Genomic DNA, 16,876 nt, shown 5'->3' on the forward strand with positions numbered 1-16,876 from the left:
TGAATTTTGGTCATGTATTTATCTTGATTTGACTTTTGGGGTTCCTACTCAGCATTGCTGAATTTTCTTTGTTTTTGATTTTCAGAGCAGCCTCCCTCTAGTACTAAATCAGATTCCAGTGGAGAGCGGACCTTCCTCTACCGCTAGGTAGAGCCACTAGGATGACTCTTGAAGTTAACATCACTATGTTTACTTTTCTATTTGTAATTTGATGAATAAATGAATTGTAATAAATGGTTATAGATGATGAATAAAGTGATATTTATTTATTTGGCTTGTGTGGAAAAAAAAAAAATCAGGATGTGACAGTTGGAGACTCCACTGTCTTTGTTTCCATTCTTTCGCTTGTTCACCTCTCTCTTTACTTTCTCACCTATACTCAAGCTCTTCATCTGTGTGTGTTCTTTTGAGAATCTTGTTAGACCAGTTGGTTTGTAGATATTTTTCTGAATTGATCGTGTCTTTAGCTTCATGCTTGAAACTTCCTTGGATGCTTCATCTGCATGAATAACAGGTCTGCAAGTAGCATATGATTTGGTCTTATAATTCTTCAGCTTCAACCTTGCCTGTTGATCAGATGATCCAGAAAGTGTCTTCACCTTGACATCTACCAGATTACTATATGATTTTTCTGTTCCATCAGCTGTTTGACACTCAGCAAACACACTGCATAATTTTGATGGATCTGCATACTTATGCACAACAGAAGTAACACATTCCTGAATTGCTGATGAAATCACAATTTTTTTCCTGACAGGTTTGTCAAATGATCCTCCAACCTGAGTGATGGGCACATGCTCTTCAGTTGCAACATCATTCAGTAATCTATTTCTATCTAGTCTTGTGGTTTCTGGTTCTCGAAATAAACCACTGGATTGGTAAGTTGATACTTGCTCCTTAGATGCAATGACCATAGATTCATCAGACAACTTTTCATTTTGATCAGCAACAGAATGCTCAGGGCATGCATCATTTATTTGGTCCTGCAATCCAGCATTATGCTTTAAGATTGATGATTCACTAGCTGATCCTTCAGCTAGGTTGGCAGTTAAATCAGAAATACTAATTATCTTCTCTGGTGGCAGATTCATCTGCTTGATTAATCCAATCTTATCAATGAGTGCATCTTTTGTATATGTTGGATCTTGCTTTCGCCCCAGTTTCTGCCTTCTTTGCTGCTGAGTCATAAAATTTGATTTACTGTATTCTTCAACAGGCAAGCCTAAGAACCTTGGGAAAATGAGATGCTTTTTCTTGACATCAAAAACATGCTTAATTCCATATTGACAGAAATCATCACTCTTTGAAGAAGAAAGTGAAGCCATGGTATTTGGCTTTGCTGTTGAATTTGTAGTTGTTATTCTATTATATACCTTAGGGGTTACTGGGATGATAACTCTCTCTTTACTCATTTAAGTAAGAAATATAATCTTACGTGTATCTTTAATTCTGTAACAAGAGAAGCACAAATGTTAGTGCAAAATAAGCTGCATACCTGGGCAAAAAAACTTGAAGGCACACCTATCGAAGAATTAGTAGCAATATGAATTACAGCATCAATTTACACAACCAAATTTGATCAAAATCGATCATAGTTTTTTTATGATTAGGAGTAACACAAAAAATTCTGGAAATTCATTTGAATGAATGAACTATGATTTCAATAAAAATGTCATTGAACACACAATGAACTATTTTATGGCTTCTTGTTGTTTTTGTTATTGAACAGGGTAAAGGTCAATTAAGAGATGCATTAATGGGCTCACAATGGATGCTACTGTACAAACTTTTCTACTTCAAAATGGTTGTGGAAGAAACAAATGATTGCATATTATTTAGGACTTGAACAAATTAACATATCAGATGATATAAAACAAGCAAAGGCCTCAGCTAAACAGAGCAGAGGCTGCAATTTGCAACCTGTGTGGCTCTTGATTGGTTCTTATTCCAGTTATTTCTTATCATGGTCAAATAATATAGTTGATAAATAGCCAGCTAGTTCCAGATGACTTGTCTACTGAAGTTTTACCATATGATCAAGCAGCTAAAGGAACAAAAGTTTAGTCAAATAAATAATAAAGTTCAGGTAATTTAAGGGTATGATTGATGCTGATTCAATGACAGATCCATTTCTTCTGAAGCACAAATATGATTGTATCACTAGTTAATTAGAGATTGAAGTAAAACTCAGAAGAGTAAATCATGAAGCAACTACAGATATATGAAAAAAGGACACCAAGAAACAATGATGAAAAATATGCAGTCTCCATAAATAAAGACACATGCTAACAGCTGCAGTTCATGAAGAAGGCAAAAAAAAAGATAAAACCAGATATAATAATGTTTTATTGAAAACCTACAAAATGACTTGCTAATGATCAAATTGCCACTAGATCACAAATCAAGACTTCACTGCAATAAATAAGCTATTCTGAGAAGATGATAATATGAAATACACATAGGCATTAGCAGCAACCAAAAGAACACTAATACTGTAAAAGACATAATTTAGCACTCCAAATGTAAGACAAAACTACATCAAAATGATTAAGATTACAGTGAGAAGCAGGTAGCTAAGTTTATTGTATAAATTATCTAATGCTCCAGTCAAATTATTCTGCAACATCATACATAACCAAAGAAGAAATTGTTATGCTTTCCAAAGCTAAACCCTTTAATTTTCCAAAACATCAAAGCCTGACAGATCAGATTTTACATATTTATAGCATGTAAACCTATATAAATACATATATGTAACTCTATGTTCCTCTAATATTTACATTACTTTGTGTCCAAAGTTAGTGCTGATAGAAATAACAAGAACAAACATTAGCATCGATCATGGACATACTCCATTCAGCTTGGAAACATATGTTGATCATAGCAGTGATCATAGACATAATGAGAACAAAATCATCTTCCGAATTTGACTAAAAAACATACATTGCGGCAACAACTAATTATCCCATTTAAAGCTTGGTCAGGCTAATATGTTCACGAGAAATGTTGTCCTAGGAAGAAGATTAACTAAAATATTAAAAAATCGAGGAACCAAAAATTTGGAATTACAAGCCATAGTGTTGCTTATGTGATTATAAATTAATTAGGTCATGTCTTCAGAAATTGCAAATGAGAGAAAATAGTAATGTCAAGATTACAAGATAAACATTTCTTTTCGTAGATTTTCCCTCTCTCTTCTCAGAAGAATAGAGCATACATATAGTCATCAAAAGAATCCTACTTCTTGAAAAGCAGGATGTTTCCTACATCCAATTACCATTACTCCCACCAACATAGTATTGACTTGAGCAATTGTTTTCACCTCATATATATAAAGGAGAGAGAAGCATTCATGAGCAGTCTGTAAAAGATTCCCAACAATTTCACACAAGTATGGAACCGATATCCAAGAACAAGAAAGAAAAGACTAACATAAACCTACGGTGTCGTGACATATGCAACATAATGATAAGAAATGCTGATAAATTACAGATTTTTCTTACAAGTTTGCATCAAAATCGATAGGATCAAGAAGCAAAGGAAGGCAACAAACTCGCGAAACCAAGGAAAGCAAGCAAATCACGGACCTTTCCAATCGTACAAGAAATGGTACATGAGGTCGCAACAAAAAAAGCGGTAAAAATGGGCATCAAGATCGTACCTTTCGAGAATAATAGACGAGCAGAGCACCAGATAGCGAGGAGGAGATCGTGTTTTGAGTGGGTTGTAGCGGAGTGCTTCCGTTCGCCGGAGAGAGATGGCAGAGACGAGACTTCCTGTGTGAGTTCATCCAGTGAGAGGAGAATTAATGGGGCTATCTTTCTTTCTAATTAAGGATGAACAAAACCATAATCTACGGGATTAACATAATAATGCAACCATAGAACCAAAAATAAATGGCTTAAGAGTGGTTTGGTGATTGTTGTCTTCGTTAACCATTTTAAAGAGCATTTATTTTCCTTCACTTTTCTTGCAAATTATCTATTGCTAAGTTTTTTTTTTTTTCTCAAAATTATTTTCAAAAATATTAAGTGGTAATTTGAAAATGTGTTGATTTTTATTGGAGAGTGATATATTGGAGGTTGAAACTCTTTTCTTTTATAATAATAATAATAATAATAATAATAATAATAATAATAATAATAATATTCTCTTCTCTATTATCTTAAAATTTTTACTAAGTGAATCTTACTTTTGGACTCATAACATAGAAAAGAATTATGAGAATACTCATTCATATAAATAATTGATTATTGTGATAAATCAATTTGGTTTGATTATGCTATTAAGACAACATGACAATTTGAGATACAAAATGAAGAAAATAAAACATATAATTAATGGTTCCAATTTGGCATAGATTTTTGCAATTTGGCATATAAATAAATAAATATATATATATATATATATACATATAAATATAAATATATATACATATATATATATATACATATATACATGTATATATATATATATATGTATATATATATATGTATATATGTATATATATATATATGTATATATGTATATATATACATATATACATTTATACATATATATATATATACATATATATATATACATATATATATATATGTATATATGTATATATATATATATGTATATATGTATATATATATATGTATATATGTATATATATATATATATGTATATATATATATATATATATATATATATATAAAGAAGGAAGGAAGCAAAGGCGAAGAGTGGCGAGGAGACATGGCCGTCGCGGGTCTTTACCGGCGAATACTCCCTTCTCCGCCCGCTATTGAGTTCGCCTCGTCGGAAGGGAAGGTTAGTTATACTCAAATTTTATGCTACACTCTTTGATCCCCATCGTTCTGCTCTCTAATCCAAAGACGGAGAAAGAAAATCAGCAAGAAATGGGGCTTTCTGCGAACTAATTTCTCGTTCACATCGGAGATTCGATTTGGGTTTTCTAGTTTTGATTCCTTGATAAGTTCAATCATCAGTGCGTACCGAATACGAATGTTGGATGTTGCATACCTAATGTGTGATTTGACTGTTAATGAGTATAGTGTGGTGAAGAAAGGCGTAACAAGTTTTAGTCTTTGTGTGCTACAGAAATAGGGTTTTCGAGGACTTAGCTTGTTGGAATGTTCTGTGGATAACTATTGAACCCGAGAGATCTTATGCCGCGAGAAAAAAATTGCATCTTTTCTACTTAGTGGTGAGTAACATGGTCACGTGCAAGTATGTTCTTCGTGGTATTGATCTCATGAATGGTTTCTCAGAGTCAAACAGTCAGCGATTGGCTAGAAGTGTTTCACGCTCTTTACAAATTTATATCCTGACCTTGAAACTCAAAGCCTAACAGATGGTAAGAAAGTACTAAAAGTTACTGCACAGTATCGAGGCGGTGGATCCCATGAGAAACATATGAACTTAATTTTTTGAATGCTCATGAGAATAGAACATGATTCATGCCCTGGTTTTGGTTTCACTAATCCCTACAATTCTTGTTTGATCCTGTAATATGGAATTTGCTTGACTTCTTGATGCTTTTATTTTGTCTGTATGAGTTAGTTCCTGTTTCCACAGATAATCGCATGTTTCATGACAAGATATACGCCCTGTATAGGTTTCTCCTGTCTTCCATGATAAGATATGTCTTGTATGTCTTTTATGAAATTTTTTTCCTGGTAGACCTACTTTCGTTATTTCATACTATTTAAAAGTAAAAGATGCTGTTGTTTTTATTGTTGATACTCTGTTTTAGCTCCTTATACAATGGTTATATTCAGGTTTAAGTACTAGCATTGGATGTCATTAGGACAGATTTTGTCTTTCTTTATGAGCCAACATTATATTTCTTCTTCATTTTATTTTTCTTCTCTGACAAAATTTGCAGAGATTATTCTCCGAGTCTCTTCAAAATGGAACAATGGAGGGGTTCTTCAAGTTAATTTCTCACTTCCAAACACAATCTGAGCCTGCATACTGTGGATTGGCCAGCTTGTCTATGGTCTTGAATGCTCTTGCAATAGATCCACAGAGAAAGTGGAAAGGTATTATTTCATCACTAGTCTTCATGTTATTTTTTCCTAAATTAGGTGATATCTTTTTTTGTGCAGATTCACTTTCAGTTACAACTTAATAAATTCTTGTTGAGTAAATATACACTTGTATCTCTCGACATTCTTCTCCCCATCTTTGGTTGGTGATATCCTTTCAAAGGAATTTTTTTAGGTTCAGATTTGATTTTTTTTTTTCGTGTGGATCCTTAAACAATTTCCCGTTCTGATTGTATGTATAAACAAGCATTTGACTAATTCATTGTCCAGTTCTGAATCATATATGACTTATTTCTGATACTAATATATACATTTTGCTATTGGTAACAACAGATTGCTACCTGCTAATATGCAATGTTTCTTGAACTTAATTGCTTTTGATGTGGTGCTGTGATAACAAAACTGAAATATTTACAGAAGTCGTCTTTATCTTCATTTTTTTACCTTCACTTAAAATTTGTTATGATGGTTCTTTTTTCACTTTTTAGGTCCTTGGAGATGGTATGATGAGTCCATGTTAGATTGTTGTGAACCTTTGGAGAAAGTTCAAACTGAAGGTATCACATTTGGGAAAGTTGCTTGCTTGGCTCAATGTGCTGGAGCTAAAGTCGAATCTTTCCGTACGAATCAAAGCACCATAGATGATTTTCGTAACCATGTTGCCAAATGCACCTCTTCAGAACACTGCCATTTGATAGCATCATATCACAGGAAACCTTTTAAACAGGTCCCTCTACTTTTCCTCGAACAAATATTCTTTTTGAATGTTTGTCCAATCCTAATTAGCATCAAATTGATATATTGTGAGGAATATTGCTTTCAATGAACTGCAAGTGACTTTATATGGAAGAGGATATGAGTTGAATGCAAGTTTTCACTTCTTCAGTGATGTATTTGCAATGTTGGCTTGTATATGGAAAAGCATGATGGTAAACCATTGATTTATTTTTTAAGATCAGGGGCCTATGAACTTGTTAGTTATACCTCTGCATCAGTAATTGTTTATATAGAAAGATGCATTAGCAACAGTGTTTTTTTTTTATCTTTAGTTTTTTTGCAAATATTATCCACAGCTAGAAGTTTTTGGTTTTATAGCTTAATAGTTGAAATAATATTATGCATGGAAACTTTTTTTTTCCTGTATTAGTATTTATCATGAGTTATTCAATGGTATATGTTTGAAGAACTAAATAGTTATATAAAATTTATAAGTTCAGGGAAGCTTGTTGGTCTTAGTTCATTATTGCTTTATAAAAAAGCAAAATTATATATTGTAGCTCCCTTTTGTCTCCAACTGATTAAGCCAAAAGCACCATGGTGTGGGCACATTAATGGATAATATTGCTTTCTTTAAACAAATTGGTTCTACGAATTAATGGAAGTGTTTAATGAAAGCAATAACACTTGCTGGTTTGGTATTCTGTGGCTGTGCTTGTCTGGAACATAGAAATGCTGCCTTTATTTGGAACTAGCATTGTACTTTCTAAACATATTGATTGCATCACATTTGCTGGTGGCTATTCACCACTACTTCTTTCGATATCACCTCAAATTACTTGCCATACAGTTGAATTACTTGAATATGCATTAGTAAGCAATATGCTTCATATCTAATCGTTATAGAATGATCTGCAGGAGTTGATGTAAACTATTAACTGGTTCTTAGACTTTGAAAGTATTTTATTCTTTTATGACCTAGGCACCTATTTATTCGCTGTTCAGTGTTGGCAGAAATACCTGATATTTGTATCTTATTTACATGCAGACAGGAACTGGCCATTTTTCACCAATTGGTGGATATCATGCAGAAAGTGACATGGCACTCATTTTGGATGTGGCCCGTTTTAAATATCCTCCTCATTGGGTTCCACTTGCTCTTCTTTGGGAAGCCATGGATACAATTGATGAAGCAACTGGGCGTCCACGGGGGTATGCTTTGAATCATTCACTTTTTATTTGTCCATTACTTGAAAAGGAGCATGTTGATTCGACTTGCCATTTTTTGTGTGGAAAACATTATGCTGTGTGCTAATTCTTACTTGCATGATGCGACTTTTTAAGGAAAACATAGTTACCTACATGTTACTAGTAAATGATCATCTGAAAATCAGGGGGAAATGGAGATGTGTCATCTCTGATGTTCTTGATGTAGGTAATCTCTACTTGCATCTGATCTGTCTTATATATTACATGTGAGTTACTTCTAATAGATTTACATAAATGTAAAACCTGATAGACATACATGTAGTGGGCTTGAGAAACAATATTTTAGCGCTGACCTGGTAACATTGCTACTCCACATGTTCATTTATAAGAATAAAGGGTTTGTACTGGAAGCTTAATAGGTAAAGTGAGCATTGGTTGGCAGTGTCTATATGATGTTTTATGGTCTTATTATTTTTTGGCATCAAACATATTGTGTCTGGCATTTGATATCTTGTTTAGCTTCCTACAAGTATGAGCCCATCATATTTTTCATCTGAGCTTTTATTTAACTGGTTTGTAATAATTTGCTGTGGTTTAAAGTTTCTACATGATGTGAAAAAAATAGTAGTTACAAAAAGATCCGTTATATCTGTCGTAATGCAGATCAGATCCGAACTAGATCCCTATAAGACCCTAGAAAAGACAACCGTGCTTACTGAAACAGGGCAGCAGCTGATCTTGTTAATTGCTGCAAGGTGTAAAGAGGTCCCTTTGAAGCGTTCTGATGCATTGGATGCACATGATCGATCATGATCCGGACAAAGTGTTATCATTGGGAGAACGTCCAGGATTTAGAGAGATATCTTTTCGCTTTTGAGCACAACAGTTCAAATTGGAAGTCTTAAGACTTCAAACTCATTTAGATATATCTAAAGGAGATAAACCATTACAAGGTAGCTGACCTTTAAAAAGATTCAATCAGACATAGAAGGGCAGAATATTACAAAACAAAGTCACTGTAGAAGTTCTTGTAGTTGACATAAATCACTCTTTAATTGATAGATATTTCTTTTATAGAATAGAATTAGAGTTGGCATAAGATTTGGGTATCGTTGGCTTCTAAATATGTGCTTTGGTGTAAGGCCTAGGCCCTGTTTTGAGATTGATATTATTTTGTTTATGCAACATAGTAGACTGGATTGTTAGAATTGAGAATCCTTTTCCATGGGTTGGAATCACAGTTCTAGGAGGGTACTGTCCTATTATATGTCTTAATTATTTGTTAATATTGATGGAAGGCCCACAAGAAAAGGTTTAGGATTGATATTAACCATTGTGTTTGGAATCTCTGGTCCACATGTTGGCCAACCAATCTATATATTTGTCCAAACACTTCAACTGAAATGAAAATTTTGGTTTGAAGAAATTCAGAATTTTGACTAAATGGGTTAAGTCACTTGACCAAGGCGACAATTGATTGATTTCAGTGGTTCGGTTTCTTGGTTGCAATTTCTATTAGGGGAGGGGGAGAGAGCAAGACAGTAGTTGTGGCCTTTGTCAAGGGGAAGATAGGGAGAGAATAAGGAGTAAAGAAATCAAGAGGGAGACAACAGCCTTTGTCCAGAGGTGGGGTGACAGAGAAGAGAGAGAGAGAGAGAGAGAGAGAGAGAGAGAGAGAGAGAGAGAGAGAGAGAACAACAGTAATGCCTGAGAGTTTTTGCCCTCTTGTCATATGTGTGCATTGAACATATCATGCTTCCAAGGACCTTAGCGAAGAGCATATGGACTCTTATGGCTAACTAAATATATGTTTTCATTGCTTGGTTCATTTGCTTTTCTTGTGGGATGGCTAACTGAATGGACTAGGTTCAGTTTTGTGGATTTCTTTTCTTATGTTTATTTTCTTTCTTTATGAATATTCCTGGTATATTGTACGTGGTCCACAAATCAGATTTTTGCAAGATTCTTCCCACATATACTTCAAATGTTTCTTAAAGATGGAGGCATTTAGGTTTGGAACCTCTTGGTTTCTGAAGCTTCTTATGAACTTGTCCTTTTGTCACCACATACATAGAACAGTAAAATTAGTTGTATTTTGTTTACTTTGATGGGTCCCTTATATCCTTTTGGTCCTCTCACTGAATTTGATTCTTAGATACACATTCAAATCCTGTTTGTGTTAAACGTTTAGTTATTGACTTGGAGATTTTATTTTTTTTCAGGTTTATGCTTATTTCGAGTCATCAGAGAGCCCCATCCTTGCTTTATACGTTGGTAAATGATTTTCATTCCTTTTCTTCCCTCTTAAAAATTTAATTAAGCTTTCTTCTTTGAATATATAGGGCCATCGAAGAGATTTGGTTATAGGATTTTAGTTCGTCATCAAATATAATTACCTTTCTGTACTTGCCTTTTTTAACATATGCAAAGACAGACAGTATTCCGTCAGGTGCACAATATACATAATTATGAATATGCTTATGTTATATTACAAGTTATTGTGGATCTATCATGTATTATAACATGTTACAGGCAATCACCTTGGTGCTTTGATGGTGAAGGAGAATCATGACATCTAGGTTTCGCTTGTCTGGACCATCACATATAATTAATTATCTACCATTTTCAATACCATTTTAATGAATATGTCAATTGACTTCAGAAAATAATGATATGCATTATAGTTTGTTATCTTAATTTTTAGAACAGCTTTTGCAAACTTCGGTGTAATTTTAAGTGTTTCAGTGCTAATATGCAAGGATCCTGTTATAATTGAAATGATAATTTTCTGAAAATAAGTATGAAATCTATGATGCTAATGTGTTAAAATAACTTTAAAAAAAGCAAGGTGAACTTTTCTCTAGTTTGTCACCCAGATTATTACGTAGGCATAAGGGGAAGTTTGTCATCTAGATTATGTGATTTATGATGTCATAGTTAATATTATATTTGTGTGAATTCTCGAATATTCTTTAGAGCTGCAGAGATGAAAGTTGGGTGAGCATGGCAAAGTACTTGATTGATGATGTACCTATTCTCCTGAAGTCTGAGGACCTAAAAAATGTTCATGAAGTTCTGTCTCTCCTACTAATGTCCTTGCCTGCATGTGCTGGAAATTTCATCAAATGGGTTGCAGAAGTTAGGAGACAAGAGGAAGAAGGATCTAGCTTAAGCAAAGAGGAAAAGGATAGGCTTGCCGTGAAGGTCTTGCTTCTTTTTCCCCCTATTCCCTCTCTTTAACCTATTTTGTTTCTTGTCTCTGAATAGTCCCTGGTAATTCTCTGGTTTCAGGAAGAGGTACTGCAACAAGTTCATGAAACCGAGCTATATAAGTGTGTGACAGACTTGTTATCTTCTTCAACCTCAAATTGCAAGCTAAGAAAAAAAGATTCATTGACGGAGATTGCAGCTAATGTCTGTTGCGAAGGAGCAGCTCTGTTATCCGGAGGCCTAACATCTAGAAATGGAATTTGTTGCAGAACATGTATTAGATGCTTGAAGGATAACGGTGATGAGCATACGACTGTTGTCTCTGGGACAGTAGTTTCAGGTGGCGGCAATGAACAGGAGGTTGATATGCTGGTACCGGTATCAAAAGCAATGGCAAGGAGCAGTTGTGATACCACATTGAATAATTGCATTGTGATGCACCCCGCAAACAATGATGTTTTAACCGTTCTGTTATTGGCTTTACCTCCCTCTACCTGGTTGGACATTCAGGATGAGAGCTTGTTGGCTGAAATCCAAGGTCTTGTTTCAACCGAGAATCTACCTGATGCTCTTCAACAAGAGGTTGGCTTCTCTTGCTTTTAATTCTTTCTCGTCGATTCATTTCTTCATTTCTTGTGTTTTATATTATGAATGGACTTCGACGAACTCGTATATATGCATGACAGGTTTTGCACTTGCGGTGGCAACTCCATTATCTAAAGAGGTGTAAAGACAAGGAAGTAGATAATGATCTTACATTGCCTTAGTTCATTTGGTGCGACCATTTTTGCATCTTCCTTTGTAATCAGAGGACTTCAAATTGTGATATTAAACTTGATAGAGCATTGCTTGTACTGTGGCTAGTCATCGCATAAAAGATGAGCCGAACGATTGACAGGAAAAGATCATATTGTTGGGACCATATTACATCTATATTTTCTCAACCTTGATGTGTTGTTTGGTGTGCTGTTCTGAATATTGACGAGAAATAGAGAATCTAATAGGTAACTTTGAGAATCAAGGGATGATCGAAACATAGAGAATATATGATACCAAATACAATGATCATTTGGATGATGTCGTTTTAATTGAAGTTCTCTGATTGTTCTTCAGGCCACTTGCATTCCATATTATGGCATTTGCTCAGACGTCGATCAGTCTTCTGATCGTTTAGTCCAAGAAAGTGATCACCAACATAATATTGATGTTATGTTGAACAGAAAATACCGGTGCATAAAAATTCATGCAACCTTTAGCATATGCAATTTTGATATGTGCCCATTAAATGTCATAATGGAATGTCTCAATTTTATGTTAAATGCCACATTAGTGCATCTCATATGGAGGAATCCAAGCACTTGACACTAAAACCCAGATTCGTGGGTGACACATAAGACAGACATCAAAATCTTGTCCAGTTAACCACAAGAAAAAGAAAATTTATAGAACCAACAAAAAATCCAAAATTCCATTTGAGCACACAGATTGGAAAATGGGAAAAAGAAAAACTTAAGCCTTCACCATTATACGATGGCATTGGCTGCACTGGCAATTCTAGGCCACAGATCAGCACATTCCTTCCCTATGGGTCCTGTGATAGCAGATCCTGAAAAAGGAAAAGATAGAATAAAAGAATTAATCAATCTAGTGTTAAATGACAAGTATCTTTCAACTTCTATAGCTGAAAGAATTAACATGAGGATTTAATGTGAAGGAAAAAATGAAAGAAAATCTATAAATATTTCATAAACTATGATATCGTTAGAAAAAAGAGATAAATTTTACCTTTCATTTCTCCTTTTGGATTCACAATAACTCCAGCATTATCTACAGAAGACAATTTTTTTAATATGAGTCCATAATTCAGCATTATACTAAGCAGCAAAAAAATACGATATAAGGACAGCCAACATGACTCCACCAAGTGGCACTAACATAAAAATATGCATATGTACCAGAGTTAAAAAAACATTATAACGAACATTAAGAGCCCACTAATTTTATCATCTTCCTCCCAACCAAGTGAATTCACTATGCATGAGTAATTTACCAGGAGACAGGTAACATAATGCTATTCTATAACATCATGCTGTTTAACACTGGCCAAATTAAATATATGCTTCTCGCTACAGAATGACTCCAGTGGAAGCCACTCTTCCAGAACAGAAGCAACTCCAAAGGATCAGATGACGGCCAAAGTTCAAACTACTTGAACCTACGAGAGAGGCGACTGTGATCCAGATTACAAAATAACATATTATTACACTTCTGACATATCACAACAAAAAGGCTAATATAAACCTAGTGCACAAGCAGGTGTGACTCACGACCAGTCCCAGACAACAGCAACAATGCTGCTGCTCCAGGTGATGGAATATGAAACCACCCCTAAATGGAAAAACTCCCTGCAAAATATTCAACTTCTCATAAAAAAGAAACATCAACAACCGAAGACTTTGTATGTGACATTAACATGAGAATTGTAAACATAGAAGTTAAGGAGAGTCCTATCCAATGCATCTCTTCAATCAACATAGATAACCTTCACATTAAAGTTTAAATATGGGAAGAATTGATTCAGTGTAAGCTACCACCTTTATCTTAGCTCAACAGCTATATGTATGTCTCATGGCCAGTCCCAAGAGGTAATGGCAGCGATGCTGCTCCTCCAGGCGATGGAATATGAGACCACCTCCAAATGGAGGAACTCCCTACAAAGATTTTAACTTTTCAGGAAGAACCATCAACATCCAAAGACTCTGTATATGGCGTTTACTCAGGAATTTACAAACATAATTGGTTTGCTCCATCAAGTTGAGGAAATTCTCACCCAGAAAATCTCCTCCGTCAACATAGATAAAGATTCACAGTGTTGCTACCACCTTGATCTTAGCTCATTAGATAGATGTATGTCTCATGGCCAGTCCCAAGAGATAACGGCAACAATGCTGCTCTTCCAGGCGATGGAATATGAGACCACCTCCAAATGGACAAACTCCCCACAAAGGTTTACCTTTTCAGGAAGGACCGTCGACACTCGGAGACTTACAAAGGTTTACCTTTGTCTGTGACGTTTACTCAGGAATTTACAAACATAATTGGTTTGCTCCAGCATGTTGAAACAATTCTCACCCAGAAAATCTCCTGTCAACATAAAAAAAGATTCAGTGTAGCTACCACCTTGATCGTAGCTCAAAGCTAGATGTATGTCTCATGGCCAGTCCCAAGAGGTAACGGCAACGATGCTGCTCTTCCAGGCGATGGAATATGAGACCACCTCCAAATGGAGGAACTCCCTACAAAGGTTTACCTTTTCAGGAAGAACCATCAACACTCAGAGACTTTGTATGTGACGTTTACTCAGGAATTTACAAACATAATTGGTTTGCTCCATCATGTCGAGGAAATTCTCACCCTGAAAATCTCCTCCGTCAACATAAATAAAGATTCAATGTAGCTACCACTTTGATCGTAGCTCAAAGCTAGATGTATGTCTCATGGCCAGTCCCAAGAGATAACGGCAACGATGCTGCTCTTCCAGGCGATGGAATATGAGACCACCTCCAAATGGAGGAACTCCCCTACAAAGGTTTACCTTTTCAGGAAGAACCATCAACATTCAAAGACTTTGTATGTGACGTTTACTCAGGAATTTACAAGCATAATTGGTTTGCTCCATCAAGTTGAGGAAATTCTCACCCAGAAAATCTCCTCCGTCAACATAGATAAAGATTCAGTGTAGCCACCACCTTGATCTTAGCTCATTAGCTAGATGTATGTCTCATGGCCAGTCCCAAGAGGTAATTGCAGTAATGCTGCTCTTCCAGGCGATGGAATATGAGACCACCTCCAAATGGACAAACTCCCTACAAAGGTTTACCTTTTCAGGAAGAACCGTCAACACTCAGAGACTTTGTATGTGATGTTTACTCTGGAATTTACAAACATAATTGGTTTGCTCCATCATGTTGAGGAAATTCTCACCCAGAAAATCTCCTCCATCAACATAGATAAGCTTTACTGTATGAGTATGAGAAGAAAAAGATTCATAGTATAGCTACCACTTTGACTTGTACATGGGGAAATGGATGCATCACATAGTAAAAATCTGCAGCAAGACATGATGTGGCAATATCATCTGAAAGTAAAATTTATCAGATAATAACTAAATAGACAAACTTTATAATGGCATATGATAAGTGCATAATGTCCCAAACACCGAGGCAAACTATGAAATGCTATATAAATGACGCAATTAATCATCCAATAATAGCATAAGGAGAAAATGCAAGCCAGCAATTAACTTTTACCTTCAAAGTACATGTAGACACCATCCTTTCTGCGCCACGGCTTCCGCTGCCTGACAATGACAGCAGGCATAACCTTCTTCCTCAAGTCCGGCTTACCCTTCTTGACGGTAGCCATCACCATATCCCCGACACAAGCAGACGGAAGCCGGTTTAGCCGGCCCTTTATCCCCTTGACGGATATAATATAGAGGTTCTTGGCCCCTGTGTTGTCGGCACAGTTGACCGTCGCCGCCACCGGAAGACCCAGCGACATGCGGAACTTGTTTCCAGCGGTGCCTCCTCGTCCTATTGTATCACCATAAACAAATCAATTAACAAACCAAAATCACACGCATTCTACAGATCGGGTAGATAGTATCTAAAATTGGAACCAAACCTCAACAAAACCCCACCTTTCTAACGAAAGATGAAATCTTTTGCAACAAAACAACGTTTTACCATCATCTATGAACGAAATCTTACGCAAGAAAAATATTATTGTATTCCCAAAGCTACAGCAAAGAAAACCACGCAACGGAAGCATTGATTCGGTGAAAGAAGAAATCCCGATAAAAGAATACCCTACTCACCTCGTTTCGACATCTCCGAAGGAGTCGGCGACCGCGGAAGGGGTTAACGCGTGGGTCTTATTTATAGCGCGCAGCATGGTGGGAACCTAGGGTTTTAAGATGTCCGATCACTATAATGCCCTCAAGTCATGGGCCGAACCGGAAATTGATATTGGGCCAATCTGCCCGGCGTTACCTGGAGCCTCCCGGTGGCTCGGCGCGAACAGTGTGAAAAGTAGACGGAGTCGGGGCGACGAATTCGTCGGTCGCTTTCCCGGACGCCAAAAGCCACAAGCGGTGGTTGGAAAGAGAACACGGCGTCGAAACATGTGGGCTGGGTGTCGGGAATGCTTCGGGCCGCTCGGCTCATCTGAACCGCACACGAGTCGTCGATCTCAAATCTCAGCCGCGCATTACCGGATTCCGTCCGCCCGTCTCAATCGGCGTTGGTGAGCGCATCGCGGTTGCGATCGTTGACGGTCGGTCCCCGCGGGCCAAAGCCTACAGTAACGGGGCCCATCTACTTTCCGTCTCACAAACCCCTGATTAGAGCTGATCAAACTTGATCACGTCAATTTGACTCGTACCCACGCGTCGTGGTTCTCGATTGACATTTGCCATACGCAATCCACAAACCAAATTAATATTTTAACCTCGATGGACTGCTGTGCGTTCCCACATCTTCCCGATTGACACACACAGCAGCGCGATGAATTCCCCGAACCACGCGAAAAGCCATACACCGCTGTCATCAGACAACCAACGGTCCTGATCAGGCGCAGCGTCGCTTCTTCCCGTCACCTAGGCGTAATCTGGACAGCACACG

At 36.5% G+C, this 16,876-nt stretch overlaps 2 protein-coding genes and 1 non-coding gene across 11 annotated transcripts; 1 reads left to right on the forward strand and 2 right to left on the reverse strand.

Annotated features, from left to right (window-relative positions):
- The first annotated feature begins 4,715 nt into the window (after positions 1 to 4,715).
- On the forward strand, positions 4,716 to 12,147 carry LOC135597025 (glutathione gamma-glutamylcysteinyltransferase 1-like). 2 transcript variants are annotated; one of them, XM_065089411.1, is made up of 9 exons: positions 4,727 to 4,815; positions 5,107 to 5,212; positions 5,894 to 6,050; positions 6,545 to 6,783; positions 7,822 to 7,985; positions 10,205 to 10,256; positions 10,959 to 11,186; positions 11,274 to 11,774; positions 11,879 to 12,147. In XM_065089411.1, the coding sequence occupies exons 3-9, from the start codon at positions 5,927 to 5,929 to the stop codon at positions 11,957 to 11,959; spliced, it is 1,389 nt and encodes a 462-aa protein (XP_064945483.1). In that variant the 5' UTR covers positions 4,727 to 4,815; positions 5,107 to 5,212; positions 5,894 to 5,926; the 3' UTR covers positions 11,960 to 12,147. The 2 variants fall into 2 exon arrangements, with proteins under 2 accessions (XP_064945482.1, XP_064945483.1); XM_065089410.1 differs by lacking the exon at positions 5,107 to 5,212 and having other exon boundaries at positions 4,716 to 4,815.
- Positions 12,148 to 12,450: 303 nt separating this feature from the next.
- On the reverse strand, positions 12,451 to 16,223 carry LOC135597026 (large ribosomal subunit protein uL14x/uL14z/uL14y). Of its 8 annotated transcripts, XR_010481093.1 has the most exons (6): positions 16,072 to 16,223; positions 15,503 to 15,787; positions 14,023 to 14,336; positions 13,787 to 13,903; positions 12,978 to 13,019; positions 12,611 to 12,798 (listed from the first exon to the last, which is right to left on the reverse strand). XR_010481093.1 is itself a non-coding variant. In XM_065089412.1 (4 exons), exons 1-4 carry the CDS (start codon positions 16,082 to 16,084, stop codon positions 12,716 to 12,718), a joined length of 423 nt encoding a protein of 140 aa, XP_064945484.1. In that variant the 5' UTR covers positions 16,085 to 16,222; the 3' UTR covers positions 12,451 to 12,715. The 8 variants fall into 8 exon arrangements, 4 of the variants coding, with proteins under 4 accessions (XP_064945484.1, XP_064945485.1, XP_064945486.1 ...); XR_010481094.1 differs by lacking the exon at positions 13,787 to 13,903; XR_010481095.1 differs by lacking the exons at positions 12,611 to 12,798; positions 12,978 to 13,019 and adding an exon at positions 13,026 to 13,597.
- Positions 13,235 to 13,365, reverse strand: LOC135597859 (small nucleolar RNA snoR137). The gene has a single exon (XR_010481450.1). It is a non-coding gene; the product is annotated as a small nucleolar RNA snoR137 (small nucleolar RNA).
- Positions 16,224 to 16,876: the final 653 nt, after the last annotated feature.

This window comes from Musa acuminata, chromosome BXJ1-11 (assembly GCF_036884655.1).
Source record: "Musa acuminata AAA Group cultivar baxijiao chromosome BXJ1-11, Cavendish_Baxijiao_AAA, whole genome shotgun sequence".
Taxonomy (NCBI): Eukaryota; Viridiplantae; Streptophyta; class Magnoliopsida; order Zingiberales; family Musaceae; genus Musa; species Musa acuminata.